Genomic DNA, 27,895 nt, shown 5'->3' on the forward strand with positions numbered 1-27,895 from the left:
TGAAAAAGAGCTGTGAAAGAGGAATAGTTGAGTGATAAATGATGATTTTGTATGAAGTGTATCTGTGAGGCAAAGAAATGCCAGCATTGAGTATTAGAGAAACTTTTCTAACTTTAAATTTTTTCATTATCATGAGGGTAGTTTCAGATGACAGACCTCAATGAAAACTTACTTTGAAACTCCTGTTTGTGAAAGAATGTATTACCAGTGATAAACACTAACAGCTGACTCTTTTTTGAATTGCTTCGGTCTCAAAATATTAAAAAAACCCTTATGGTAGCCTCAGATGAAGTAATTGTCTAAGCACAACAGCCTCTAACTAATCCTTAAACTAATATATTTAGAAGGCAGATTATCTATTTTATTAACTATTAGGGAAGGATCTCTGGCAAAACAAATCTTTCAAAATGGGGAATATTGTAAATGCCTTGATCCACAGAATGCTGATTACACTAGCTATATTAGCTGAGCTGGTGGCAACTGCTCCCCATGCCTTTTTTGGGTGCATCTGTGCTCAGGATCTATCAGTATCTCCATGTGCAAGTAGACACTATGGGATAAGGGTTAGTAGAAGAGTGTCTCATCACTGGAGTAATACATTTCAATATGCTTTATTTCCTGCTCTGAATTTGTCCTTTGTTCCTTTCCAACTGGAAAAAAAAATTGGGCTCTGATGGGCAACATTAAGGGTCTGCTTCAGAGAAAAAATGTAAAATGACTACTCTGTTTCTGATATGATGAGTAAGGGCAGTAATGGCTACGTATAGTGATTCCTTTTCCACTGGCACTACTCGAGAGAAGCAAAGCCTCTATTTTGTGTGCAGTACACACATTTTATGAAGAATCATGGTATTGAAAAGCAGTGTTTGAGTATGTGATTTGAGCTAAATACATACATGTTATTACCTCATCAATACTGCACCTTCTACTGAACCACAGGTGGTTTGTCAGATGGAGTACCACTGTTTTGAATTCTGTATTGCAGGGGTGGGGAACCTTTTTAAGGTCAGGGGTCACTGACCCACAGAAAAATCAGTTGGGGACTATACACAAGTGAGAAGCAAAACAAAAACAAACCCCTCCTCCCCCCAAAACCCCAACTCCTTCACTGATGTGGCTCCTGACTGAGAATGAGAAAGACACTCCTCTCATTATCCTTACACACCAGAGCCTTAGGGGGGGCCCAGGCTAGTAGATTTTGTGTGTTCGAGCTCTGTGGATGGATAGCAGGGGAGGGAGGGAGGGGAGAGGGGGCTTGGAGCATCAGTGTGGTCTCCTCAATGCTGGGGGGAAGCCCTGAGACTTAGGTTCCTCACCCCTGCTGTATTGTCTTGCAGCCCTGTGCACTTCCTGAGTGCCCTTCCCATTTTACTCCTGAGGGCATTCTGCACACAGTATTTTAAAATTCTGCAAGTTTTATTTGTCAATAAATAAATGCAGAAGCTCCTGTATATCAGTGGGGAGACCTGCCACTGGATGTGCAAAGTTTGAAAGATCACCCTGCAGCCCTCCCACCTTCCACCCTGGCACACAGTGATGAAGCTTCACCGGCCCTGACACAGAACAGGGCCAGGGCCTGCCTCAGAAACACTCTTGTATCTTGCCCTTCTGACAGGTACACCAGGTGTGGGGCGAGCAAGCTCAACCAGGCAGGATTCAAGTGTGGCAGGGCTTAGTGTGGGGGGATCCAGGTGTGCTGTGAGAATTCCCCCAGGAATATCATTTGGACCTTTCTGCTCCTATGACATCCAAGCAGAATGTTCTTCAACCAAACATCAGCTTGTCCCCCAAGGTCCTCTTCTATCAGAAATGTGGTAGTTTGTGGAAACTGCCAGTAGCAGGAGGGTTGATGGCATTTGAGGGTGCTTTGAAACCGATATGAGGAATAGCTGGAAGAAGTGGGGAAGAAGCACTAGCCATTTTCTGACTTTTCCAACCAGAAAACTTCCTTAGGTTCATCGGAGACTCCTGTAATCCCAAACGTAGGATGTAAGACCTCAGGAAGCCTACAGAAAAGGGAGGTGACTGGCTGAGAACACAGGGCTTGGAGCAGTGTGAGAGGAGCTGGTCTTTTGGAATGGACTTCCTTAAAATGCTTCAGGAGAGGGGAGAATCCCCAGTGAATCTTCAGAGGTTCAGCAGGAGCCCTCACAAATCTTTTAGAGAGGAAATTGCAATCTACTAATGAGCCCCCCCCCATTGTCTCGTTAAATTTTGAGATACAGCTGTACTAGAGAAAGAGCTAGAGATGTTTTCTGTTTTTTAAAATGAACTGAGCAAAAGATTCCTAAATTTACGATATTCAGAGGTGCTGAGAACTCCAAAAATAACAATAGTTTTTCTTTTTGTAGAAAATAGAACCCAAAGCAAGAGAGAGAACTTAGTTTAATGAACTTCCTTAGCTGGGAGCTCAAGACAGATATTTAGTCATTTGGGCTACGTCTACACTGCAAGGTTTTTGCGCAAAAATCCATGGAGAGTCCACACCACAAATGCACTTTTGTGCAAGGAAATCAAGAGTAAAACGGCGGAACAGAAGGCTTTTTCTGCCATAGGTAAACCTCCTTTTACGAGGTATAACTCCCTTCTGCACAAGAGATCTTGTGCAAAAAGGCAAGTGTGGATGTTCCAGAGGTTGTTTGCACAAGAAACCCCTATGGGAGAAAACACAGGTGCTCTGATGGCCAGTCTGTGAATGGCCATCAGAGCTTTCTTGCACAAGAGCGTCCATGCAGTGTGGACGCTCTCTTGCATGAAAGCACATCGCTTTTGTGATGTGCTTTGAGGTGTGGACGTGCTCTTGCGCAAGAATTTTTTGCGCAAAAACTCTTGCGCAAAAGGCTTCTTGTGCAAGAAGCATGTAGTGTAGATGTAATCTTGAAGTCTACCCTAACGCTTATCAGCTTCTTAGATGGGAAAGGTGCTATGGATCGGCAGCTCTACTGACTGTTGAGTGGCATGTCATCTGAGAGCTAGATACCTGAGCATACATTTTTTTTTTTAAAGGCAGCCAACGCGTGCTACTACTTTGACATCCATATTCTTTTACCAATATCTGAATATATCTGACATGCAATATATGAAATAATTTATATTCAGGACATCCAGTGTGCCTCACCCTGTGAAAGCAGTTATGTTGTTTGTTTCATATTCCTGTTCATAAAGGGTAAAATTAATGTCATTTATTTTATTCCCATTAAGTGTCACATTTCTTGCACTTTTAGATTGAAGCACCTTTGGAAGAAGCCATTAAATTTTTAACACCATTGAAGAATTTGGTAAAGAATAAAATAGAGACCCATCTTTTTGCTTTTGAGATTTACTTCAGGAAAGGTAGGTGAAAGAACTAATAGAATAAATAACTTTGTCGTTATCACACTAGAATAATGTAATATATTTGAAAATTAATAATACTGACCTATACTGCTACACTAGTTGATGGATGTAGCTTTTGATTGGAAACATTGCCCGCCCTAATTTTTCTGTGGAATAACAAGGACCACCTTTTCTCAAATCTGGAAGAGCTGCCATTTATCCAGTTATCCAGTTGCGGGTACAGAGGCTTGCTTTGGGGGGAGGTTGTTTGTTTGATATAATCTTTAAATCCTTAAGGACCAGAGATTAAAAATGTACAGACTTGCATATTTCCAGTTAGCTTGCTTGTACCCATAGTCATTCATGAATGCAAGTTAAAAGCATGCAGATTTTTACATTTGGATTTGCATTTAATCTGATTTCAGGTCTATGTTCTTATGTAAGAATTAGGGATGTAAAATCACATTTACTTTGGTTAACCAGTTAAACTTTAAGTTTAACCGGTTAAATGGGGATGGGCTGGAGAGGTCTCACATTGCTGCTGCAGCCCCACTGGCCTGGTGGCTAACAGCATGTGCAGGAAAGGGGGGAGCCAAGGCAGGGGTGGGGAGGGATGCCAGCTCTTTCTCTCATGTACACTCTGCTGCTGTTTCCGCCCTGTCCATGAGTCTGCATGGGCTGGAAACTGGCAGTCCTCTCCCCCTTCACCTGCCAGCGCTTCTGCCTCACCTGCAAACCTGCACAGTACTCCTGCTCCCCTGTTGGGCTTGAGCAGCGCTCCGGTTGTGGTAGGCCGCTCCCGGGTATTGGTTAATTGTTACCCAGTTAACTGGTTTTACCCATTCGCATCCCTAATAAAAATAAATAATATTTAGATTTTTTTTAAGTCTAGTTTCAGATTGGGATAAGTTCCTAACATCCGTTTTTGATCCACACAGTACTGTTCTCTTCCTTCCCATTGGGTCTTGGATGAATAACAAATATCATATTGCTTCTTAGAATTCTGTGACATAGACTACCTCAGAGTTATCTACACTTGCCTCCAATGGTGACCTGGGCTGGGCACTGATGCCTTATGAGGTTGATTCTTTCCAGCTTTTCAGTTAGGGGGGAAAAAAGTGATTTGAACGTCCTTAGGCATTTTTGCTATGCAGTACCTTATCACAATGACCTTAAGTTAGCCATATCGTACTACATGGGGATAAATTGTACTATCAGTACAGTAACACAGAAGGAACAAGATATACAATTGCTGTCCAGACTACAAGTTTTAAATAGCTAACATTTAAGTTTATCAAATTAAACAAAGTTTTTGTTTAAGTAGCTTGTATCTCTGAATTCACTCACTAACTGTAATGAAGTAGGGATACTGTGAACAGTGAATGATTTGCAAAAGAATCAGCGAAAATACATTCATCTTTGATTTGTTCTGGTCATAGACATTTCAGATAAATTATCATTCTCAGTCTTAACATCTAAAACTTAATTTGATTTCATTTAAAAGATTTTCAAAATAGTTCTATACCTAGCCACTACCATTATGTCATTTTACAGAGAAATTTCTTCTGATGCTGCAATCTGTGAAGAGAGCATTTGCTATTGACTCCAGTCATCCTTGGCTTCATGAGTGCATGATTCACCTCTTTGGCAGTGGTATGTATCTGCTGTATATATCTCTACACATACTGTGCCTGGGGGAGTTCTGTGGCCAAAAAAAAATTCTTGGCCAAAAACTTTAAAATTTTGCTCACGATATGCCAAGGGGCCACTTCAAAATTTTTTGAAGTAGCCCTCGTTCACCATGATTGGTCTGGGGGTGGGGGAGCCCCTTTGCCCCCCCCCCTTCCCACTAGGCACCCATGCCCTAGAAGAGGCTTGGCACACTTCCCCACCTCCAGGGCCTGGGGAAGCGCGGGAAGTCTTCTCCTGTCATTTGAGGAGCACGAGGCACTTTGAAGTGCCGTGGGCTCCTCACGGGGCTGGGGCAGGGCAAAGGATTGGCCTGGGGGCGGGGGAGTGTGCGAAGTCTCCTTCTCCCCCCCACCCTCCCCCCCCCGCGCAAGTGCCACATGCTCCTGGCAGGGCGGGGGAGCACACGAAGCCTTCTCCGCTCTGCTCCCGTCCTGCAAGCAGCTAATTGGCCTTGGGGTGGGGAAGCAGCAGGGCCTCCATGGGCCGAATCCACCCGCTTGGCAGGCCGGATCTGGCCCACGGAGGCCCTTTTGCCCACCCCTGATCTAAATAATACAGTACAATCATGCCAGTTTCAATTACTGTACTTTGGTAATTTCAAATACCTGCCAGCAAGTATGTCTGTAACAATACAGACAACAAAAAAAGATTCAGGATATGTATTTTTTGATAGACACATTACTTGCTGGGCATATTGATACATAACTTTGAGTAATTAATTTAACCCGCAATTCAGAAATGTATTTCCCACATCCCTCAGATGAATTGCAAAGGCTGATGAAAGGGGATAATGGAGGAGCTGAGGGATAAGAAAATAATTACTGGGAAGAAGCCTAGAAGCCAATGTGGAGGGTTGCTGAATATGAGTGGGAGGTTTGAAGTGGTTATTTTGGGAGCAGGAATTTAAGGAGCTGGGGCGCCTCACCCATGTAGATCCCGGCTAACCCCTAGCATCTTTTTCAGTCAATCACATTTGACCCCATCCCCATATGTCCCTGCATTCTACTTTTCTCTTTACCTCCCATTCCCATTCAGCCCATCTTAAACCGTCCCCCACTAGCCCTTTTGAATCCCAGTCTGACCCACCCCCCAACAGTCCCATGTGTGTCTCACTGTCCCCCCACCGTTCCCCCCCCACGCAATATTCTGTTCCTCCTCAACTGGCCTCACAGGTTGGGAGGAATGCAGTCTCTTTACCCACCTATCTACAGAGTTGCTCCCACCTAGGACTAGCTGCTCTTTGTTCTGGTGCCTCAGAAGCCCCTGGTGGAAAAATAATGTTTTCTGTGGAAAGAACACATTTTGCAGGGAACATGAATTCTGCACATGTGCAGAGATGCACATTCCTCCAGGTATAATATATATTCTGTCTACAGCTATCTTTTGTGATCATTTGTTTCAGTTTACAAACAATCAACACAATTAATTAAAAATATTTAATACCAAATTACAATAATTCCTCATTTAACACGGTAGATACGTTTCAGAAAATGATTGTGCTAAGTGAAAATGTGTTATGCAGGGTCTCTTCTCCCCTTGAAAATAATGGAAAAGGTAGTGGTTGTGCTTGCACTCGTGGCTCCAGCCTGCACTTGTTAGCAGCTGGGACCGGGACATAAGGTTGGGGGAGGAAGGGTCCCTGGGGAACAGCACGGCGAGCAGCGAACCTCCGCCGCTTTGCAAGGAGGCAGGGGAAGCCCAGCGCAGCTGCCGGCAACCGGCCAGCGTGGGAAGCCAAGCAGCCAGCTGCAAGCGGGGGGCAGAGGAGAGGGAGCAAGGTATCTGGCCAGAGGAGGTCACCAGGGAACAATGTGGCGAGCGGCAAACCTCTGCTGCTTTTGCAGGGAGGCAGGGGAAGCCCTGCACAGCCGCCGGCAGCCAGCCGGCTAGTCGGGGAAATCGTGTTATTGTGGGGACAGTCATGTTGTTCAAAAAACGTTCCCTAAAAAAAAATTGTGGTATCACGAAAAGGAGGAATTACTGTACATATGGTAGAATGCTTTTTAGCTGAATACATTCTTTTTTTAGATTAACAGTTCAGTTTTGACTACTCCTGAGTGACTTAAAGGACAATTATAATGTTAAAAATCATATTCTTTAAACAAACTGCTTGACCTGTGCGATTAAAAGTAAAGAATTTTAAGTCAAATTTAGTTTCTGCTGTGTGTGTTCTGTTGTCTTTTTTGCATATCTTGCAGCTATGAAAATTAAAATTGGTGAATACAGATTTACCTTTGGTAAATGTTTTACTTTCAGATTCATAATGATCATTTTAGAGTTATTTTTCCCCCTTCTACGCAATTAGTCAAAATTCTAGGTACCTTAACTGTACAAACAATCGCCTTGATGGAAACAGGGTACTGGAGAACAGGGATGTTAAAATGCGGTTAAGTAAAATTGTAACCACTGAAAATTTGTAGCCAACTCCCATCTCCTCTCTCCACCCCCCTGCAGCAGCATGGGAAGCACTTGAGGCAGTTGGGGAACATACAGGGTGCCTGCGTGTAACCATGACAGTTAACCAATGAACCCGTGCTCATTTGTTAATCATGTACATGGTAACACTTTCACATCCCTACTGGAGAGACATTTTTCATTTTAAATGAGAGGTAGCCAAAATACTTGATTGTGTTTGGTGGTATAAAAGATTTTGTGGGGATGGTAAAGATTCACAACACAAGCTCTGTCCAGCTCCTTCAGTCAACAACACCTACGTGGGCTGTGCTGTTAATGGAGCACTTCTAGATTAAGTGAAGACTATGTAGCAAAACTCATTGCCACCATACCACCAACTTGCATATGGGTAGATAAGAAATATTATGCATCTCCTAGGGATTCAACATTTTTGGTTTCCCACACACTCCCCTAATTCCATGGTAATTGAAGTTAATGAGAAGAGTAAACAGTATTACTGTAGATATATCCCATTATAAGGACTAGAAAAGGTAAGACGTTTTTGGCTGGAAAGTTTACTCACCTGCGACCTTCTGGTTTCAGATAGCAACCTATCAGGCAATCATGGCCAAGTATAACTTCACAAATTACATCAAGTTTGCAGGATTTATTGAGCCTTTTCCATGGGAGCATAATAGGGAGGACAGTCTTTTATCTACTCTAGATTTCTTAAGAGTTTAGGGAAGTTTTACCCCTTGTTTAAGGATCCTACTTGGGATCTCAACTTGGTACATAGACACCTTAAGGGACTCTGCTTGAACCTATGGCAACCTGCTTCTTGCTTCACTTAGCTATGAAGATGGCTTGTCCAGAAGCTACCACAATAGCCCACAAGGTTGGAGAAATTGGGGTGTTGATGACAAACCTTCCATTTACAGTATTTTTCAATAAAATACTTTTACAACTGTAAATTTTTTTACATACATTTTTACATAAAGTGGTGTCAGATTTTCATCTTAACTAGGCCATTCATTGATCAATATTTTACCCTGAACTACATAGATGTTGGTGTGAGATCCCCTATCTTAGTTTAGATGTTACATGGGCCTTGGCCTTTTATATACAGTAGACTTCCGATAATCCAGCACCCTTGGGACCCAGGGGATGCCGAATTATTGGATATGTTGGAGTATCGGGAGGTACTCTGGTGAGGTGCTGTGACAGGTCTTACGGGACCCACGCTGCGTGTGTGGGGGAAGGGGGCCGGCGAGGAATGGTGCAGCGAGGTGTGAACCATCCGCCGTGTTGCAGGGAGGCGGTGGAAGCCCCACGCAGCCAGCTTGCAAGCGGTGGCGGTGGAGAGGGGGCAAGAAGCAGGCATCTGTTTAAGGCAGGCATGTGTCTCGCCCCCTCGCCGCCACCGCTTACAAGCCGGGGGCTGGGTTTCCCCACTTGCAAGCCAGCTGCATGGGGCTTCTACTGCCTTCCTGCAGCACGGCGGAGGGTTTGCCCCTCGCCACGCCGTTCCCCCCCCACCCCACCTTAACTAGCTGCCTGCCTCTTGCCCCCTCTCCTCCACTACCACTGCTGCTTGCAAGCCAGTGGCTGGGCAGTTCCAATTGCCTGACTGGCCTGAGCACTTCCGGGTTCCGGTTGGTGCCGGGCTATCGGGAGTGCCGGACCACTGGATTGCTGAACAATTGGAGTTTTACTGTAAATGGGATCAAGGAATTTTGGAAATCAAGACTCTGTCCATCCTAGAGAGATCCAAGGAGTCCACAATCTCTATAAAGACTTCTAGGTGGATCTCTGGGTTTATCATGGCAGCTTGTGCTCTGCTTCCCCAAAGGTTGATACCACACTCTGGCCTGGTCTATACTGAGAGTTTAGGTTGAACTTAGTCACATTAGATTGATTTTTTCTACACAATGAGTCCACACCACAAAGACCGTTCTGTCATCTCAGTTTCAGTACTCCCACTTTTCACAAGGAGTAAAGCTAAATTTGACCTTGCATGGTTGACTTTATGGTAGTGCAGACATAATGCTGTGAAAGTCAACATTCTTGGTCTCCAGGAAGTATCCCACAGTGGCCCTCTGTGATTGCTCTGGCCAGAACTTTCAACTCTGCTGCTCTCCAGGTGCACAGGAAAAGCCCCGGGAAAATTTAAATTTTATTTCCTGTGTTGCAAGCAGACCTCAGAGTAGGCAGCTCACCACAGCAGCACACCTGACTGACCATCAATGCCCAGGGTTGCAAACGAGCACCAGGATGGAGCATGTAGGTGATCCTGGACCTCACTGCTGTGTAGGGAGAGAAATCTGTTCTCACAGAACTACTAACCAGCAAAAAAGAAACTCATATCTATGTCAAGATTACAAAGATATGAAAGAGAGAGATATGCCAGGCATACTGAGCAGTGCTGCATGAAAATAAAGGAACTGAGGCAGTCATGCCAAAAGACAGAGGAGGAAAACGGACTGTCTGAATAATCACTGCAAACATGCCACTTCTGTGAGCAGATGCCCTCCCCAACATCAGGGCCTGGCTGTAAAATGCCTTGGGAGAAGCGGATTGTCTCCAAAGTTATAAAAAGGTCCAGACTGTTGGTCGCCCGCCGCCTCATTCTCCTCACCATCCACACTGTCCTCCACTTTGCTGTCCAAGGTTGCCAGAGGTGTGTCTTAGGAGGAATCCACAGATTGGCTAGGGAAGTTAGTTGGGTTCCATCCCAACCCTAGCATCGCATGCAGCTGCTCACAGAAGTGGCATGTTTGGTCAACAATAATTGTGGTTCATGAAGATGTTGTGGTCAGTGTAGATCTCAATCTGTCCTCCATCCCTGCTTTATGGTATATTCAGCTGCCACTGGCTTCAAATTGCAAGGGAATTGTGGAAGGATCTTAGTTGCCTCATCTTTTATAGCCCAGTATGATCTATGACAGTCATTGTTATTCAGATGTCTGGCCTTGAATGCATAAGACATATGCACACTGCACAGTAGGATCCACACTTTCTACAACATCTCGAAGAACCAGAGTTATTGTAGAGTAAATCATTATCTTTGTCAATTTCTGGGCACCGATTGTTGTAGTATTTGCCATCTCTGTAATGAGGTGACCTTTACCGTCAATATAATCTGTAAAAGCAAAGTTTGCAATGCTTCATCTGTGAAAACTTGTTAGTGATAAAGTATAAAGAGGAAAAATAGAACTTAATGAATTTTCAGTTGACACCAGTTTCTTTGATTTATACTAATGTCAGAATGGATTATATTTGTCACATCAATTGTATTTTGTTTTGATGAACGATAGAAAATATCCATATCTATGTTAAATATATGTTTTTCCTTTTTACCCAATAGTATCTGAAAGTAAAGATCTACCTGATACAGTTAGAACAGTGTTAAATCAAGAAATGAATCGGCTTTTTGGGGCAACTAATCCAAAGAACTTCAATGAAGCTTTCCTTAAAAAGAACTATGATTCACTACCACATAGATTATCAGGTACATTGTTTTTGTTATTTCTGAATTTTACTGTTTCTGCAGATTTACCCCCAAACCCTTAGCTTTGTCTTTCTCTTTCCCACTTCCTGAGGTCATCTAGCACTGGCTTCTCTCTGTTATCACACCAACAGTGTAAGAATCTACTCTTGCCATTTGGAATGGCATTCTTGTATCCATTCAGAATCTCAGTTGAAAACAACTTTTCTTCCTTTCCTATGTATCTTTAATATCTCTTCCTATATCTCTCAATTCTTGGCTAAAAATCTTTGGATCACATCTGGCCTATTGACATTTCTGGTGTAAGTGAAGTGTCATAGAAGATTTTTTTAATACTAATTGTTGTTTAACTCTCTTACATGTTTTAGGTTACAGTTTGTATGAATGTCACTTTTACAAAATAATTGTTTTATTGATTCTTTAAGTCAAAATGTCTTGGTAATGGGAAGTTTCTGTGACATGGAAAAACTGGATATTTTAAAACACTTTTCTTGCTAGTTCCATAGATTACAACCTCAAATGGCATGGGCAACAAGTGGTAGTTGGTCAAAATAGATCATAAATTGTGAGTCCTGTAGTCTAATATACTGAACTTAAAGATTCAGACAGCTGTCATCTGCAATGTAGTGTTTGAAATCTTGAGTTCTTCTGCTGGAGTTTAACTCAAACACTGTCTGAACTGATTAGCTCCAGTAGGGCAGAAATCTGTAGAATGGTCTATTGCTACTAGAGAACACTCTTTTCCTTAACCTGGAGTTGCAGTCAGATGTCCTGAGTCTACATATTCTGCTGTGAGCGAATTGCTGTGAAACTTGCTAGCCAAGTGTCTCATCCCCTTTAGTGTCTGTTCCATGTAGATCAGTGGTTCCCAACCTTTTTTATGTCGTGGACCGGCAAACCCACTCACAAACGTATGGCAGGCTGGTAACATATTTGTATATTCATTATGCAAACATTACACAAACACAAATATGCAAATAAAATGTTACCAGTCCACCTAGCCCCAGCCCAGTCCCTCGCTCCCCAGTGTCTAACACATTTTGACCCCCTCTCCCACGCCCCATTGCCTTTGACCCGTTAACCTCTGACTGTTGGGGTCAAACATCCTCTTGCCCTGTGCCCTCACCCATCACCTTTGGGCCTGCATTCCCCAGAGTGAGGCTGCCCCCTCTAGGGAGCGTGGCCATTACTGCCTACTGCCGTGTGGGGAGTTACTTCGTACCCCCTCCCTCCCCAAGTGCGCCTTGCACTCCATGGGTGTGGGGGGAGTGCAGAGCTCTGGTCAGCTGTCATTATGGATGATGGGAGGAGAGAGGGAGGTGCCCCCTCCTGAGCGCCACCGCTGCTGCCAGCAAAAGAGGCTGGGGAGGCCCTTCCTGCTCTGCCTCAGCCCCCATGCTGCTGCCAGCAAAAGCAGCTGCATGGGCAGGAGAGGGAGCTGAAAGCCCTGGGGAGGCGTCTCCTGCTCCTGCTCCTCCACCTCCTACCGCCATGGGCAAAAGTGGCTATGCAGGCATGAGGAGCGGCCATTGGCAGCGCTTACGCCCCCCTCCTTCTTTGTGCCACCTTCTTCCCCAAGTGCAGAGAGGGGGAGAGGAAAGGAGGCGCCTCCTGCTCCGCCTCCTCTAGCTGCCGCCTGAGCCACCAAGGCTGCTGGAGCTGAGCCACCAGGAACAGATGGCTTGAACTCTGACCGCCAGCAGGGTCACAGCCTAGCAGTGGGCCATGGACCAGCAGTTGGGAATCACTGAAATAGATAAGTTTTCTATACTGCTACTAGTTACACCATTAGCTGAAGAGGTGGATGTCTGTGTTTTGTATCTAAAAGTCTTGATTTTTCTGATGACCCAAGTTGAGGATCAGTGAGATTGTGTGGATTTTGAGTTTTTTGTTTGTTTTTGGTTACAAGAATTTTGCCCTTGATTTTTTTTTTCATGTCCATTCCCCAGTTGTAAAATAGGGCATGAATACCGCCTAATCTCACAGTTGTGCTGGAAAGATGGTATTGTGAACTTAGCATACATATCCATGAGGAAATTAATATTTTTTGTACTCAGTGCAGAATTTTGGTGGTTTACATTCAATGTGTGGTTGATCCCTTATTTAATGAAGAGGATAAACTGAGACACCGAGTAACTGCTCATTTATTCTATGAAGTAGGGTTCTGAGGAAAATGTAATGTAATCATGGTAAAAGGTAATCCTTTTGGGCCAGTTTTGAACTCTGATCTAGAACTCAGTACTTCCTTGTTTTTCTTGAGCTATGCAATCTTTATGTAGTATAGACTCATTTGACTTGATACTATGCTGGAGAACATTATTTTTCTCTTGTAGCTGCCAAAATGGTCTACTACTTGGATCCTTCCAGTCAGAAAAGAGCAGTGGAGCTGGCAACGTCCCTTGATGAATCACTTACCAACAGGAATCTTCAGGTAAAGAGGGAAGATTTTATATTTTTGGAACCTGAATGTTTGCCTTTTCTAGATACTTGGTTCTTGTGTTTTGTCCCCCTGCTGCATTGGCGCCCTTAAAGTTTTTGGTTCTGTAAGCAATATCATTTCGGTTGTTTGGGAAGTTTAAGATTATATTAGAAAGTTGGTAGAGCCATAAACTGTATTTATATATATACATTTAATTATATTCTGCAGATGGGCAGAACTTCCAACTTTAACACTTTCTAACTGACAAAAACATCTGAAAATAGCTTTTTACCCATCTTTACTGCTTTTGCCACAGATATGGGAATATTTTATTTTGCCCTTTCTGGAGGGTGTGGCCTTGGAATTAGTGAAATATGCTTCTCTCTTTCCGGAAGAAATAATATTAGAAAAAATTAAGACAATATGTATCTGATGACTGAAAATCTAGCATTGTGACCTCAGATAAAGGTCATAAGAATTACAAATGTTTGAGGGATAGCTAGCTGAGTTAGGCTATGTCTAGACTATGCTTTATTTTTCAAAGAGGATATGCAAATTAGTCTAGACATAGCCTATCTTCTTCCAATCTCACTTTTGAAAGAGGGTCTTTTGAAAGTGAAAGTAGTCTGGACACGGTTTTTTTTTTTTTTTTTTAACCCCCCTTTTCTCCTTTTTCGAAAAACCATGTAAATCTCATTTTTTAAGGAAGAATGGTTTTTCAAAAAAGGGGGGTTTTTTCCCTCGCGAAAAAAAAATGCGTCCAGATTATTTTCACTCTCAAAAGACCCGCTTTTGAAAGTGAGATTGGAAGAAGATATGCAAATTCCGGGGGAATTTGAATACCCTCTTTCAAAAATAAAGCGTAAGTTAGACATACCCTTAGTGTGTAACTGGAAAAACTTAAACAACAAATAGTCTTGCAGTACCTTTAAGACTAACAAAACATTTGAATGGTATCATGAGCTTTTGTGGGCACAAACCACTTCGTAAAGATATTTTTAATAAGTCAGAATGGAGAGATCAAAATTGGATTAATTTACAAAACTCCTGAATTTCCTTTCTTCTCCCTGCTTCAATACCAATGACATTAGACACTTGACACAGACAAGTGCTGGAAAGAGGGATGTTGGGGGGGAAGGGAAACCGAAACACTCCCTGGCTGGGAGTGATTTTCCATTATATACAGGTTTAAAGTTTGGTTCAGTGGTTCTCAGCGCTCCCACTATAAAATCTATTCCAACATTCTTGCACTTACTAGAAAATGTGATTTTTTTTTTTTTTAAAGCTGTTCTTTTTCATTATGTTCCTTGGCTTATGCTCCTAGTACTTGACTGGAGTCCCCATCGCTCAGAAAGCTGAGCCATTAGGCTCTAGCATTGTATATAACCCCAGCTGTAGAACCCAAGTACCCCTTGTGCTACTAACTGTCCAGTTCCTTCCTTACAACAGAGATCACTGTCCTTAAGTAATTGTAAAAGACCTTTCTATCTCTTCACATTCTTAGAGAACTAAAATTCAGGTTTATTCAAGCAAATTTAATAAACTTTCTATAGCACTTGATGTTCGTTCATTTTAAATTAAAAATATGAATTAAAAAAGTATCATCATCTCATGTCACTAGTTTCTTATTCCTAGTATAGTAAACTAATTGTGGAGGTAAATGGGGTTTTTTTCTATATAACAGTCCTAAAGTAGAAAATATTATTTCAGTGATCCTTTGAGTACGCTCTTTACAGAGCTGCTAGCTCATATTGGTCAAAACATCACTTACATGCAGCTGTCCAGGATTGTGTCACTATTTTTTTAACTAGTGAAGGGAAATCTGAATTTTAGAGACATAATGAATGATTTCAGTAAATACAGACTAAGAATAAATTAAATAGTCACTCACAGGGTAGGATTAATTTCTAGCATGCTCATCATTCAAGACCCACTGATTATCAGGCAGTCACATGTATTAAATACCCTTAGCCTAACAATTCCAAAAATTATCTGTGTAAAGAAATTGGATTTTGAATTTCTTTGAGTAACTCACATGAAGGTCTTTATTCTTTGCAGTGACTACATAGAGAGAATCAGTTCAGGGGCTGTTTAATTGCTTTGTAGAGTAATGAGCTGGAGCCTGGGCTCTGGGACTTGCCCCACAATTAAACAGCTCCATAACTCAAGCCTGAGTCAGCTGACATGGGTAGCCATGGATGTTTGATGACAGTGTAGAGGACATATCCTTTGAATCTATCACTATAAGACACGTTTTCTAGTCCTTTAATCGTTCTTATGACTCTTCTCTGAACTCTCTCCAACTTATCAACTTTCTTTTTGAACTGTGAGCTAAGGATGTTAAATAACGAGTAATTTACTAGTGGAGTAAATTAGGCACTTCCATATTCTTCCTTTGAAATGAATGAGAGCTGGGGTAATAGAAATCTATCTGATAGAGGCAGCATGGGGGGAGGTAGTCAACTAGTCCTTAACATCCTTACTGTAAGCATCACAACTGGACACAGTATTCCAGCAACAGTCACACCAGTATCAAGTACACAAGTTAAATAAATGCTCTATTCCTACTCAAGAATTCCCTGTTCATACATCTCAGGATAGCATAGGTTCTTTTGACTACAGCATCACACAGGAAGCTATGTTTAGCTGATTATCCACCATGACTTCCATATTTATTTTAGTCACTGTTTCCCAGTTTAGAGCCCCCATCCTGTAAGTATGGCCTGTGTTCTTTCTGCATAGATGTATATTTACATTTAGCCATAATTAAATATATATTATTTCTTTGCTCCCAGTATATCAAGAGATCTACACCACTCCGAATCACTGACCCATTCTTTTCATTATTGATTACTCCCTCACTTTTTGTGTCATCTGCAAACATCAGTGAAGATTTTATTGTCTTACTGTGATGATAGAATACCATTTATTTACATATTTTTGGACATTTTTTACATTTTCAAATATATTGATATCAGTTACAACATAGAATGCAAAGTATATTCTGTGTAGTAGAAATCATTATATTTAAAAATGTAGAACATCCAAAGCATTTAATAAATTACAGTTGGTATTCTATTATTTAGCAGTGTGATCAATCATGATTCATTTTTTAATCTCAATATTTTAGTTAATTGCTTGAGTTAACTCTGATTGACAGCCCTAATAATACTGTCAGGTAGTGTAGGGCTAAGAACCAGTCTCTGTGCAATCCCTCTGGAAATACACCCACTTGTTGTTTCACTATTTACAGTTACATTTTGAGACCTATCACTGAGCCAGTTTTTAATTTATTCAGTGTGTGTGATGTTAATTTTATATCATTCTAATTTTTTAATCAGAATGTTGTGTGATACCAAGTCAAACACCTTACAGAATTCTGAATGTACTGTATTATGTAAACACTAATGCCTTTATCAACCCATATGTGTAATCTCATCAATAAAAAATATCATATTAGTTTTACAATCCATATTTTCTATAAACCTTTGGTGAATAACATTAATTACATTACCCAATAACTCCTTATTAGTTGAGTATCAGCTGCTCCATTATCTTGCCCAGGATCTTTGTCAGGCTGACAAGCCCGTAATTACCTGAGTCATCCCATTTACCCTTTTTGACAAATGTAGGGAAACTACATGTAATTCTCAAATACTCATCAAGTAGTATTCATCATCATATTTAGCCTTATAGTAAAAAAAAAAAAAAAAAAAAAAAAAAAAAAAATTTGCCACCAATGTTTTAAGTGCTCCATCTGTTACACCTCCCAGATGTTTTATTTATTTAGTGGGTGTCTTTGTAATTTGAAGACTCTTCTCCATGGTTTTCTCTGTGCTATGTCATTCTCCAAGTCTAGTAACTTTTGCATGTGTGCTTATCAGAGTGTATTCATGTATTCTTTCCAAGTCCTTCTGCTTATAGGCCCACTTTAATGCAGTGTTCTAAACCATTTTTAACAATAAAAGACACATTTATTATTCCTGTAACTAAGATCTATTGCAAGGCATCTATCTTTGATAAAAAGAAAATATATTTCTCTGTTACTTTGCAGTAGTGTTTGTGTGCCTCTAGCTGGACATCTTTTTGACTTGAGTTGGAGATTTTGTAATAGGTTTTGTTTTGTTTTTAATCTTTGTGTTTAAAAAATTACACTTTTTTTAATGGTGTTAATGCTTAGAAGTACTGTAGTTTATTTAGAGCTCAACTGCACTGGTGTGCACTGGGCCCCACTTGAACCCATTGGCTGAGGATTTTGAGCAATGAGAGGTTCCATTAAGGGACATCTATACTGCAGGCTAAAGTCGAGTTAAGATTTGCAACTTCAGCTACGTTAATTGCGTAGTTGAAGGAAGAACACTCTCCCTTCGACTTCCCTTGCTCCTCGTGAAATGAGGGTTACAGAAGTTGGCATAAGAAGCCAATTATTTCAAAATTTCTTCAAAATAATAGACTTGCAGTGGAAACATGCACTCTGTTATTTCAAAATAAGCATGAAGTGTAGACATAGCCTTACTTATATATGAGGAGTGTTACTGCAGGAATATGGATTTTTTGCACTGCAAAATATCTATAAATGAAAAATAACTACTTAAGTAGTAATGCTTTGTTTTATAAACCCACGTGAGTCCTTGACATAGTTACATAATTATAAAGTCCAGATATTTAGGAAAAATACTCCCGATTTAATCTAGAATAATTATGTAGGTAAAGCTAGAAACAAAATTTAAATTAAATGCTTTACTGCTGGAATTACTGACCTCTAGAACTGTGGGGGGAGGATTGGCTCTTTGCTCTTCCAGTTTTTCTTCCAGCAAATTCAACAAAGTGAAGTGATAATTATTTATGTTAAAAGACTGTGCAACTAGTAAGGCTAGAAACTTCTCTTTACCAGATGCTTTGATGCTACAGAGTAAATTTAGTGTTTTTACTAGTGTTTGTAGCGTTTTATGCTATAAGAAGGCTAAATCTAGAAATATTTTTATAACTTTCCCAAGTATTCATAATGTTCTTTATATGTATTTACTTAGAAAAATACATATTTAGGAGTAGGACAGATGCTAAAAAATAACTTCAGAAGTATTATATATTTTAATGAGTGTCCTAGATTAATATTTTTAAGAAGGTTTAACACCTTTTTCTTTTGTTTTAATTAGACTTGTATGGAGGTATTAGAAGCTTTGAGTGATGGTAGCCTGGGAGACTGTAAAGAAGCAGTTGAAACTTACAGAGCGAATTGTCATAAGCTTTTCCCTTATGCTTTGGCTTTCATGCCACCTGGATATGAAGAGGATATGAAGATCACAGTTAATGGAGATAGTTCTGCAGAAACTGAAGAACTGGCCAATGAAATATGAACAATTTTGTTTAAAAAAAGAAAAGAAAGAAAGAAAGAATGAATTACATTGGTCCATATCTGGTGTATAATATTTTTGTCACGCACCTGCTGATTTGTTCTAACTTACACAGAAAAAGGAAGGAGTAAAAATATTGCCTTCAAATAGTTTTACTTTTTTTATCCTGCTGACAAAGTATATATATAAAATATCTAACATATGGATATAGGTTGTTCAGTTTCTTAAGAAAAATTAAAAGCTGCTAAAATTGAAGAAAAAAAAAACCCTTATCCTTACCTACCTACCCCATGTTTTTAAACTAATTTATAAGAAATCTGGAGGTTCATAGCCCTCAGAGCAGGTGTGTGGCAGAAATATTACTTTAAATTTGTCTTGTGAGATTACTATTATCTCAGACAGCAAAAATGCTGTTTTAGCACTGGATTCTTTCACTGAGCACAAAGAGTTGTTGGGGCTTTAGCATCTGACTGATTTTGATACGGAGATGATTCTGTTCATAGGAAGTACTCGTGAATCACTATTTACAGAGAAATCTACAACATATATGTGATGTTGTAGAGACTGGGACATATAAATATCAAGCAGAATTAAGAAACATAAGGTGTTCAATAAGCTTGTTGTGTCTCCGAAGTTCACGTACATGATCAGTTTGGTGTTCTTGTACCACAGTTTTTAACTGAAGGAACCAGTTAGAACTATCTCTTCATTTTAATTAAACTTGAAAAGAAAGAAACACTGCTGTTCTTGAGTTGAACCTCGCAGCATAGTTTGGCCAAACTTGTTAAAACTGTAATGCAAGAACCAAATGAAATTATGCACTGTGATGTGGCACCAACTAATTAGAAAGATAGTGTGCATTTTTTCACAAAGAGTGAAAATAAAATGAGAACATACTATGGCTTGAAGTTACAAAGAGCGGAACTCCTGGCTATCCTTTTATGACTGATCAAGAGACTAATAGTTTAAAACCTCAGCAGGCCTTGTTCACGTTATGCAGAGAAAAACAAGTGCTGCAGTTTAGATACCTCTGGAACTTTTCCACAGTGTCACAGGTTTGTAATACTTGAAGCCCTACATTTCTAAGAATATATTTCTTGCTCAGTTGTTTCAAGCAAACTCAAGACTTTGTAACTTTTAAGGGGCCCAAGTTTTTTTTTTTTTTTTTTTCAAATAACAGACCAGCTTCTTATTCCTGCAGTTACAGATGTAATTTCCTTTGTCAAACATAAGGTACCAAATATAATGCAATAAAATGTTTTGAAAAACAGTTGTGTGAATATTTCAACCAGTCTGCGTTGGACTTTGTAAATTACTGGCTGAAGAGAAGTGCAGTTCTGAGTCAATTTAATATGCTGTTCAGGTCCACTGTTAATGTGTCACTGCTGATGAGTGGACTTTGATTGTATATTAAGTTCTAATGCATTATATAGTAGTGCTTAGTGTCAGGGAAATCCAATACAAAATGCATTACTACTTAGCTTCAAAATCCCAACAACAAAAGTTATGCTGACAGCTATTGTGGACTGTAATTCATCACTTAAAAAATAAAGTTCAAGCACCTGCATTAATGATTCAGATGAGAGAAGTGCCCAAATGCTTTTATGGACCGTAAAGTAATGGAAGAAATTGACCATAGGCTAAAAAGTCAGTGCCTTCTTTGTTGCAATATTTCAATTACAAAATATCATGTTTAAGTAAAAGTATAAATTGTATCTTTTTCATATTGTGGAATTTAATGATTGACACTTTGTATATTTGTGGCCTTTGGGGGGCTGCTTTTTTCTCTAATCCTCCTTTAAAACAGGAAGGGCAATTTTTACTATTTTTTTCATGTAATGCATTCAGCACCACTTATTAGCATGCTTTACATGGATACAGACTTATCCTGGTATATGCAAATGGTGTAGTTCACGTTGTAAATGTAGTGAAATGTAAGTTGCATTGCCATATTTGTGTTAAAACTGCCAAGTTTTCAGGAGCTAGAATACCTTGGAAACTTTTTTACTGAATCTGTGATTGGTGCTTATGTATAGATCCTGACCCCATCTTCAGTCCAAGATATTTGGACTGCACCTCTTTGCAAATACTGAATGCAATTCAGCCTTATCCAGAAGGGTCTGAGTTTTGACCATAATGCTTCAACGCTCGTGACTCTTTCTCTGATATTGTAGGCAGGCAGATCAGTAGTCCTGCATTTTCTAGATAATTGTGAGTAAGCAGGGAGCAAAAATTTTTTTTTCCTAATTCTCTGTTTTGGGGCTCTTTTGTATGAATGGGACTACCCTCTAAACTCATTCTCTCAATGTTTTTCTCTTCATTACCATTGGATCATGCAAAACTGGAAAAATCAAAAACCAAGAGACATTCCATTACCTTTATTCTGCCAATGATATGGCTTGTTGGGGCCTCTGTTTCCCCCCGACACATAAATTAGCTGAAGTAACTACAAAAACACCTTCACATCACTCCTGTTGAAAGCGTCACCCTGATCAATCCTTCCAGGCACAGTGTTTCATGATAAACTCAGAGCTCTCTAATACCCGCTCAGAGGACTGTGCACCTATAAGGCAAGATAAGCTAAAGTAATTTTCCCTATGTAAAGAGAGCTTTTAAAGTTCTCATGCTGATCTTTGAAGTATCATGGAGCAAGTGTGTCATCCATCCATATTTACCTATACCTTCTCTAGCTTCTAATTTTGTACATGGAGCATACTTGGTGGACAAGAATGTATCGAACGGCTGGGATTCAAGTTTTGGAACCATTTCTAATGAGAAATGCAGAGGAAAGAGGGACTATCCAGAATGATTCATTCCTTCAGCTAGTGGTAACAAAGCTTCCTCCCTTCCCTCTGCCTCCAATGGTAGCAGCCCACCTTCCTATTCTGGACCTCAAAATACCCTACATGGAAACACAGTTTTTCGAAGGGGGACACCCAATACACAGAACATGATCAAGGTCAAGAAGACTTCAGAGCCTCAGCTTCCTAAAGAGCACAGCAGTTGGGTAGGCCCTCGGAGATGTTCAGTATCACCTAAGGAAGAAGTACTTCCTATTGCTGAATGCCAGCCAGACCTGTGGAAAACTACTTGGTTCAATATTGTGATCCAAATATACTGAATTAAAATCAGACAAGATGACAATCATAGCATACATGGTACAAGAAGATGAGGTCTAAATGTTAAAACAAAACGGGCTCTTTCCCTTAGAGCAAGTCACCTAGTTTGTCTCAGGGTAATCCATATAGAGAGGAGACTTAATACAAAAGATGACAAAGTTGTCAGCAGATAAAGTGATTCTTGAAGCAACATGGTATATAAGGAAGACAGCCAAAATGCAAAGGGTGAGACTTTTCAGGAGGGAAGCAGACCGAATTTCATTGGGAAAGATGGCAGAATGAGTTGTGACTTTCCCCTCTTCACTTGCCTGAATGCAACACCCAAAAAAGAAAGTACATGCTAACTAACAGGAAAATACCTTAGTAGAACCAATCAAGTCATGAGTCCATCTTTGTTTCCTTCTCACTTAAATACCAGCCCTTGAAAGCATCCAAATCTATAGCTAGGTGCATCAAGTTCTGCAATATTGAATAATGTTACACCACTGATAAGTCAATTAGAGAGAATCTGAGCTCATGCTACACATTCCATGAAAGTTTCATCTTTCATCGATTCTTTCATTACTGTCTCTTTCAGGAGGAGGAGCTGCTCTAAACAGTGATCCCAAAATAATAGAAAGCTACCAGTTGTAGAGAACACAGAATATTTTCCCTGTTTATTTCTTACCCCTTTGTATGATTAGAGCAGAAGTCAGCAAATATTAGGAAAACAGCCACTTGATTTTTCTCTTTCTGGAATTTAACTTACCCATCCTTTTCACACTCTTGAGATCTCTACACCATGGCATCTTCACACCTCATATGTATAATTAGTAATGCTATTTAATAGTTTAATAAATAAAGGGTTCAAACATAGGGTTAAGACCTCTTTATGAGATGTTCCCTCATAAGGCCAATATAACCATTGCAAAATTACCATTCCAACAAGGATGGTTCTGTTGTGGATGCATGCCACCAGCTGCACAAATGGAAAACAACTTGGTATAATGTTGTGATCTAAGTGTGCTGAATTAAAATTAAATACTGAATTAACTCATATGACTGGTTTAAAAAATTTTCACTTCTCCCTTGTTTCTTGGGAGTAGGACAACATTTGATCCATATCTTGTGTTTCCATAACTCATTTTTAACTGCAGTCCAGTCTGCACTGGCAAAGTTGAGTAATACTGCAACTGACTTGCAGAGTGCTCTGAAACAACCCCAAACTGCCTGTTTTATAAAGTTTATCGGAGAATGGATCACTATAATACAACTTTTAGAGGAAATGACAAGAACAGTCTTCTTATATTGAGTACTGAGCATGAATAAAATCTACTTTAGCAAGTTCAACAAATATGGAGGAAAAAAGTAATGTACATATACTGTTGTGAGCATTTAAATATTTGTTAACTTGAACCCTCTGAAAATAAGGTTGATATAAGCATTACCAAGAAATAGTTTGACTAGCCTTGCCATAAAAAGATTAGAAGGAACACAGAAATTGCCATAGTAGATCACACCCAAGGTCCATCTAGTCCACTATCCTGTCTGACAGTGGCCAGCACCAGATGCTTTAGAAGAAGATATAAGAACCTTGTAGTAGATAGATGTGGGATAGTAGGCCCTGTTTCTAGACAAACACACATCTCATTTTGATCTCTAACAGAGATTGGCATAAACCCTGAAATCCAAGGTTTAACATCCCTTCCACAGTTTGTGATAATTAGGATAATCTGGATGTTTTTAATATTCAAAAGGGACTGAAAATTTTATAAGGATCTCAAGTTCTTGACCTCACTGGGTATGCCTAGCCTACGTTCCTCTTTTGAAAAAGGAATGCAAATGAGGGAAATCGAAAATGCAAATGAAGTGCTGATTTATAAATCTTGCACTTCATTTGCATAATCTCGTCCGATCACTTTTTCGAGAGGTTTTTCAAAAAAACAGTTGGGTGAGATGCAAATGAAGCTCAAGATTTGTAAATCTGTGCTTCATTTGCATTTTTGATTTCCCTCATTTGCATTCCTCTTTCGAAAAAAGAATGTAGTCTAGACACACCCAATGACTATTAGCTGATTTCCTTTAATTTAAACTTCAATTCCATGAATGAACACCAAGCCTATATATGATGTTGAAATTTAAGGACTAATCACCGTTCCTTTCTCCAAATACTCAAATTAATATTACAAATGTAACTTATACTTGACACTGACATAGTTTTGTTTTGAAGTTAAATAGTTTAGTTGTGCATGATAGTAAAAAAAAAATTTTCAAACATCAGTGGCCAATTGTCTCTGAAGAAAGGTGCTATAAATGTAGAATAATTAAAAATGGTAAGAGCAATACGGGTCACATTCATTTGCCGATCACTAGCTAATGGTATGATCCAAATTTGGTAGGCGGTATTGAACTTGGTGAATCTCATCTGTGCCATTTTTAGAAATGTGTCAATTGCAGAAAGTCTATTGGATCATTTGAGGGATGAGTCTAAATTGTCATGTTTGTTTCTTGGAAAGCAAAGCTACAGCATATGAGCAAATTATCAATTTGGTAACCGTTGGAGGGATTTACGGGAAGGAGCTTTTCCTCTCCAGAACATACAAGCAGCAATGAAAATGAAAAAGAAGTTGGTACGCCTGCGGAGAGTGAAAGCCATCACATTAAGTGGCACCATCAAGATCCAGCTTTTAGGCTGATATTTTTTATGAAGTTAAAAATAACACATTGTGTTGATATGAAAACATAACTATCTTCTGAGCCTGTAAACGTCACCATGTTGCAGTAAGAAATCTGCCGTAGTAGTGTGTGCCATTTTTCAGTGGTGTGACAACAATTGTGTCCACACAAATGCCTGCCTTCAATGTTGGTTTTTGCTATTTGTTTTGAAGGTTAAGAAAGGGGGCTTGATCCACCTGCAAGTCACATTATGGAAGGGGGGCCAAGGGAGGATAGAGAGTAAAACAACCAGATGAATTACAAGTTGATACATCAAGAGGTTTGTAAAAAAAACTACTCCACCACAATTCAAACTGTTTGTAACATGAGACAATGGTGACCGGGCAGCCACCACCAGCTTCCCCAGGGCTGGAGCTGCAGCCGGGCAGTGGTGCAGTTTAGAATGGCTTTCCTAAGCTACTTATACTTCTAAGTCATTAACAGAGCAGTTAAAATTGAAACACAAAAATACCAATCAAAAATTAACTCAGCACTAACTCCAAATTAAACACACCCCCACACCTCAGTCCCATTCTCACATGGATTTCACAAAATTTTAGTCCTTTTATCATTTAATTCACAAACACAAGGTCATCTGCTTGTCTTGTAACAACTGCTTATTTTAGTTTCTGAAAATTGAATGCAATAAAAATCTCACTTTTTATGTCCACTGCAAGCTTCAGAGTCTGTCAACTGCAGCAGCCTCTGCAAGGTGCATGCTAAACTGCAAGTACTTACGTTGTAAACTGCCAATTTATTCACAACTGCACTGATGTTTTCTTTTTTTGTCAGCAGTCTTGCCACCTGTTTTTTTTACACATTCTCCCTTGTGAAAAAATGTGTCCACATCAGAGTTGTCAAATGGTAAGAAACTGATTTGTGAATAAAAGTGCTGAAGTCTGTTCCTTATTTGTGAGGTCACATTATTGAAAAGCCTCTTGGTACCTGAGAAAAAGTTATGAATCCTGAATGGACGCGCTAGTGCTTTTTTTATTACCATGACTTCTGAGCTGCTCAACAGAGTCCTCTATACTATACTCGCTTCTATAGCTCCTTCCAGCCATTCAGTCCACATTCAGGGAGGGGGAAAGCAGTACTGGGAAGAGATTTTGCCGCGAACATGGGGGCTGGTTTGTTCAGTGGGGCATTTTCAGTTGCAACTCAAGGGTGCGGGGAAGGGTGGGAACAGGATAGAAATATTGCATCCCTGCCTGATAAACCATCATCGGTTCTATAGAAAAGACTCCAGCTGCCAACCACAGCGGACTTTCAGAGTGCTCGGAAGCCTACACTGAATGAGCATGGGGTTTGGTAGGCAAGGTGCTCAAGTGGGAATTGCCCTTCCTTTTGAGAGCAGAATGAGGCTCACCAGACCCTTCACAAGTTGTGGCAGGCTCTTCTGGACTCATCACTCTTTTTACTGCCTGGTCTTTAAAATGGCTGCTTCAGGGAACAAAAACAATGCCATGTGGCTTAGGTAACTAATCACAAGAGAAATAATGAATAGTGAGTTGTCCAAGCTGTTCGACAGCTACTTAAAAAGAACAAATACCTTTAGAGAAAATCAGGACAGTGTCATGACCAATTCATTACCCCCTCTAAAAAAGCTATATTTAGATTTACTATTTAATGACTAACATGATTACTTAAGAATTTTACAACCCAGTTAGAGGGAGACTGCTGAACTGGAATTAATTTACAAATTTGATACCGTCAACCTGGGCTTGAATAATGACATTAACCGGTTAACACACTACAAACCAACTTCTCCTGTCTTTGATATTTGCATTTTCACATCAAAAGCTATGAATGGGACACATCCAGCCTACTTAGCTTCATTAACACACGTCCTACAATTGACAGAACTGCTTTTCTTGAATTCTGTTCTTTCCTGTCCAACTCATCTGATGAAGTAGGTTTTACTCGTGAAAGATCATAATGCTTTATATTTGTGTTAGTCTCTTAAGGTGCCACAGAGCTATTTGTTCTTAAAGCTTACTTATGGTTGACTTTGGTTAAGCTGCACAGGGAAAAGCAGTACTGCTAAAGATCAGTGCATTTAATAAAACTGGAACACTAATCATTAACTGTTAATCTGATCCCACACATGTTCTGGTGTGTTTAGCCTTTCTAATGTAAAATTGTCTCCTGTGTAAAATAATTGTTTGCCAAACCAGTGTCATGCCAAGAAAAGATAGTCTGAACTTCTTTTAAACAATGTCCTTTTCCTTTATTATATTTTAGATGGTTGTTTACTACTTTAACTTTTTTCTTTTCTTAGTCCTGAGTAGTTTCTTTTCTACAGACTATTGTCTTGAATGAGATCCTAGAGGCAGAGGTTATATTTGACTTGCATAATAAAAACACTGACTGTGTGACCTTCATGAGGCCTTGAAGTCCAAAAGATCTCAAACTTGGGAAGTTACCATTTGGACAGGGATTTGAATAGGTAAACTGTCAAGTCTTACTGCTCCCTGGTATATGTCAGTTCCATCAAATATGAATGCCTCTCCAGCTTTTACATATTTTTCTAAGTTGTTTTGAGTCTGAGGGATCCTCTAAAAGATTAATAAATATCTGATCCTTTTATCTGTGCAGATCAACATTTTATTGTTATATGTCACGGCATCTGTTCATTGTTTTGATGGCTACTCTGGAAAACTCTGCAAATATCCAAGTTCTTCAAGAAGTGTCCCTATGTGTGCTACACTGAAGGAGTGCTTATGTCCCTGTGCTGCTGATCTGAGATCTTTGGTAGCAGTGTTTGATAAGCCTCACATGCATTGTCTCTCCTTATGCCCTATTCTCTAGTCCCAGTCAAAACAAAAATAGTCTTTACTTTTCTCTCTTTTTCATTGGGAACTCCTTCCCCCAGTAGGATATGCCTGTTTCACTAGACTTCAGGAAGTGCCTCTCCAGTAGAGAGGCCATCTCTGTAGCAGATAAGCATTTACGCTGCTTCGAGGAAGGCCACATCTCACACAAATATGGTCTCTGCCAATAACTTAGACCCAGGTCTCTCAGAAAGATGGGAAGTTAAGATGGAAGATCATATTTATGGAGGCAGCCTTCCATCCCTTCCCTAGACCCATGCTGAGTCTCACTTGACAGAAGTCTTCCCCACAGCCCTCAACATCCCAGGGATCAAAGAAATCAGCCCTGGACCCCTCTTGCAAGTCATTGAAAAAGAGAGCAGTGAACTCTCAGGGTGAGACCAACCTAGCTACAAAAGATCTGTGGCGGCATCTATATCCTGGGTACTGAGACAATTCCAGCCTGGTATCCAAGGCTCAAAGCTCTGAACCATCAGGTATCACAGACATGTGTAAGGGCCTAATGAGCTACTCTCCATACCCTTAAGGATTCCAGGGCAACTCTCAACTCATTAGGAATCTACACATTT

General features: G+C 40.2%; 1 protein-coding gene across 2 annotated transcripts in view; it reads left to right on the forward strand.

The window, feature by feature from the left end:
- Positions 1 to 25,394, forward strand: part of NAA15 (N-alpha-acetyltransferase 15, NatA auxiliary subunit) — a 72,838-nt gene extending 47,444 nt beyond the window's left edge. For both annotated transcript variants that reach the window (XM_075929931.2, XM_089777984.1), the window contains 5 exons: positions 3,225 to 3,333; positions 4,870 to 4,968; positions 10,766 to 10,909; positions 13,240 to 13,337; positions 18,482 to 25,394. In XM_075929931.2, coding sequence (XP_075786046.1) covers positions 3,225 to 3,333; positions 4,870 to 4,968; positions 10,766 to 10,909; positions 13,240 to 13,337; positions 18,482 to 18,682 — 651 coding nt within the window. In that variant the 3' untranslated portion in view covers positions 18,683 to 25,394. The remainder of the gene's footprint in view (positions 1 to 3,224; positions 3,334 to 4,869; positions 4,969 to 10,765; positions 10,910 to 13,239; positions 13,338 to 18,481) is intronic.
- Positions 25,395 to 27,895: the final 2,501 nt, after the last annotated feature.

Source organism: Pelodiscus sinensis, chromosome 4 (genome assembly GCF_052426305.1).
Source record: "Pelodiscus sinensis isolate ZL-2025 chromosome 4, ASM5242630v1, whole genome shotgun sequence".
Taxonomy (NCBI): Eukaryota; Metazoa; Chordata; order Testudines; family Trionychidae; genus Pelodiscus; species Pelodiscus sinensis.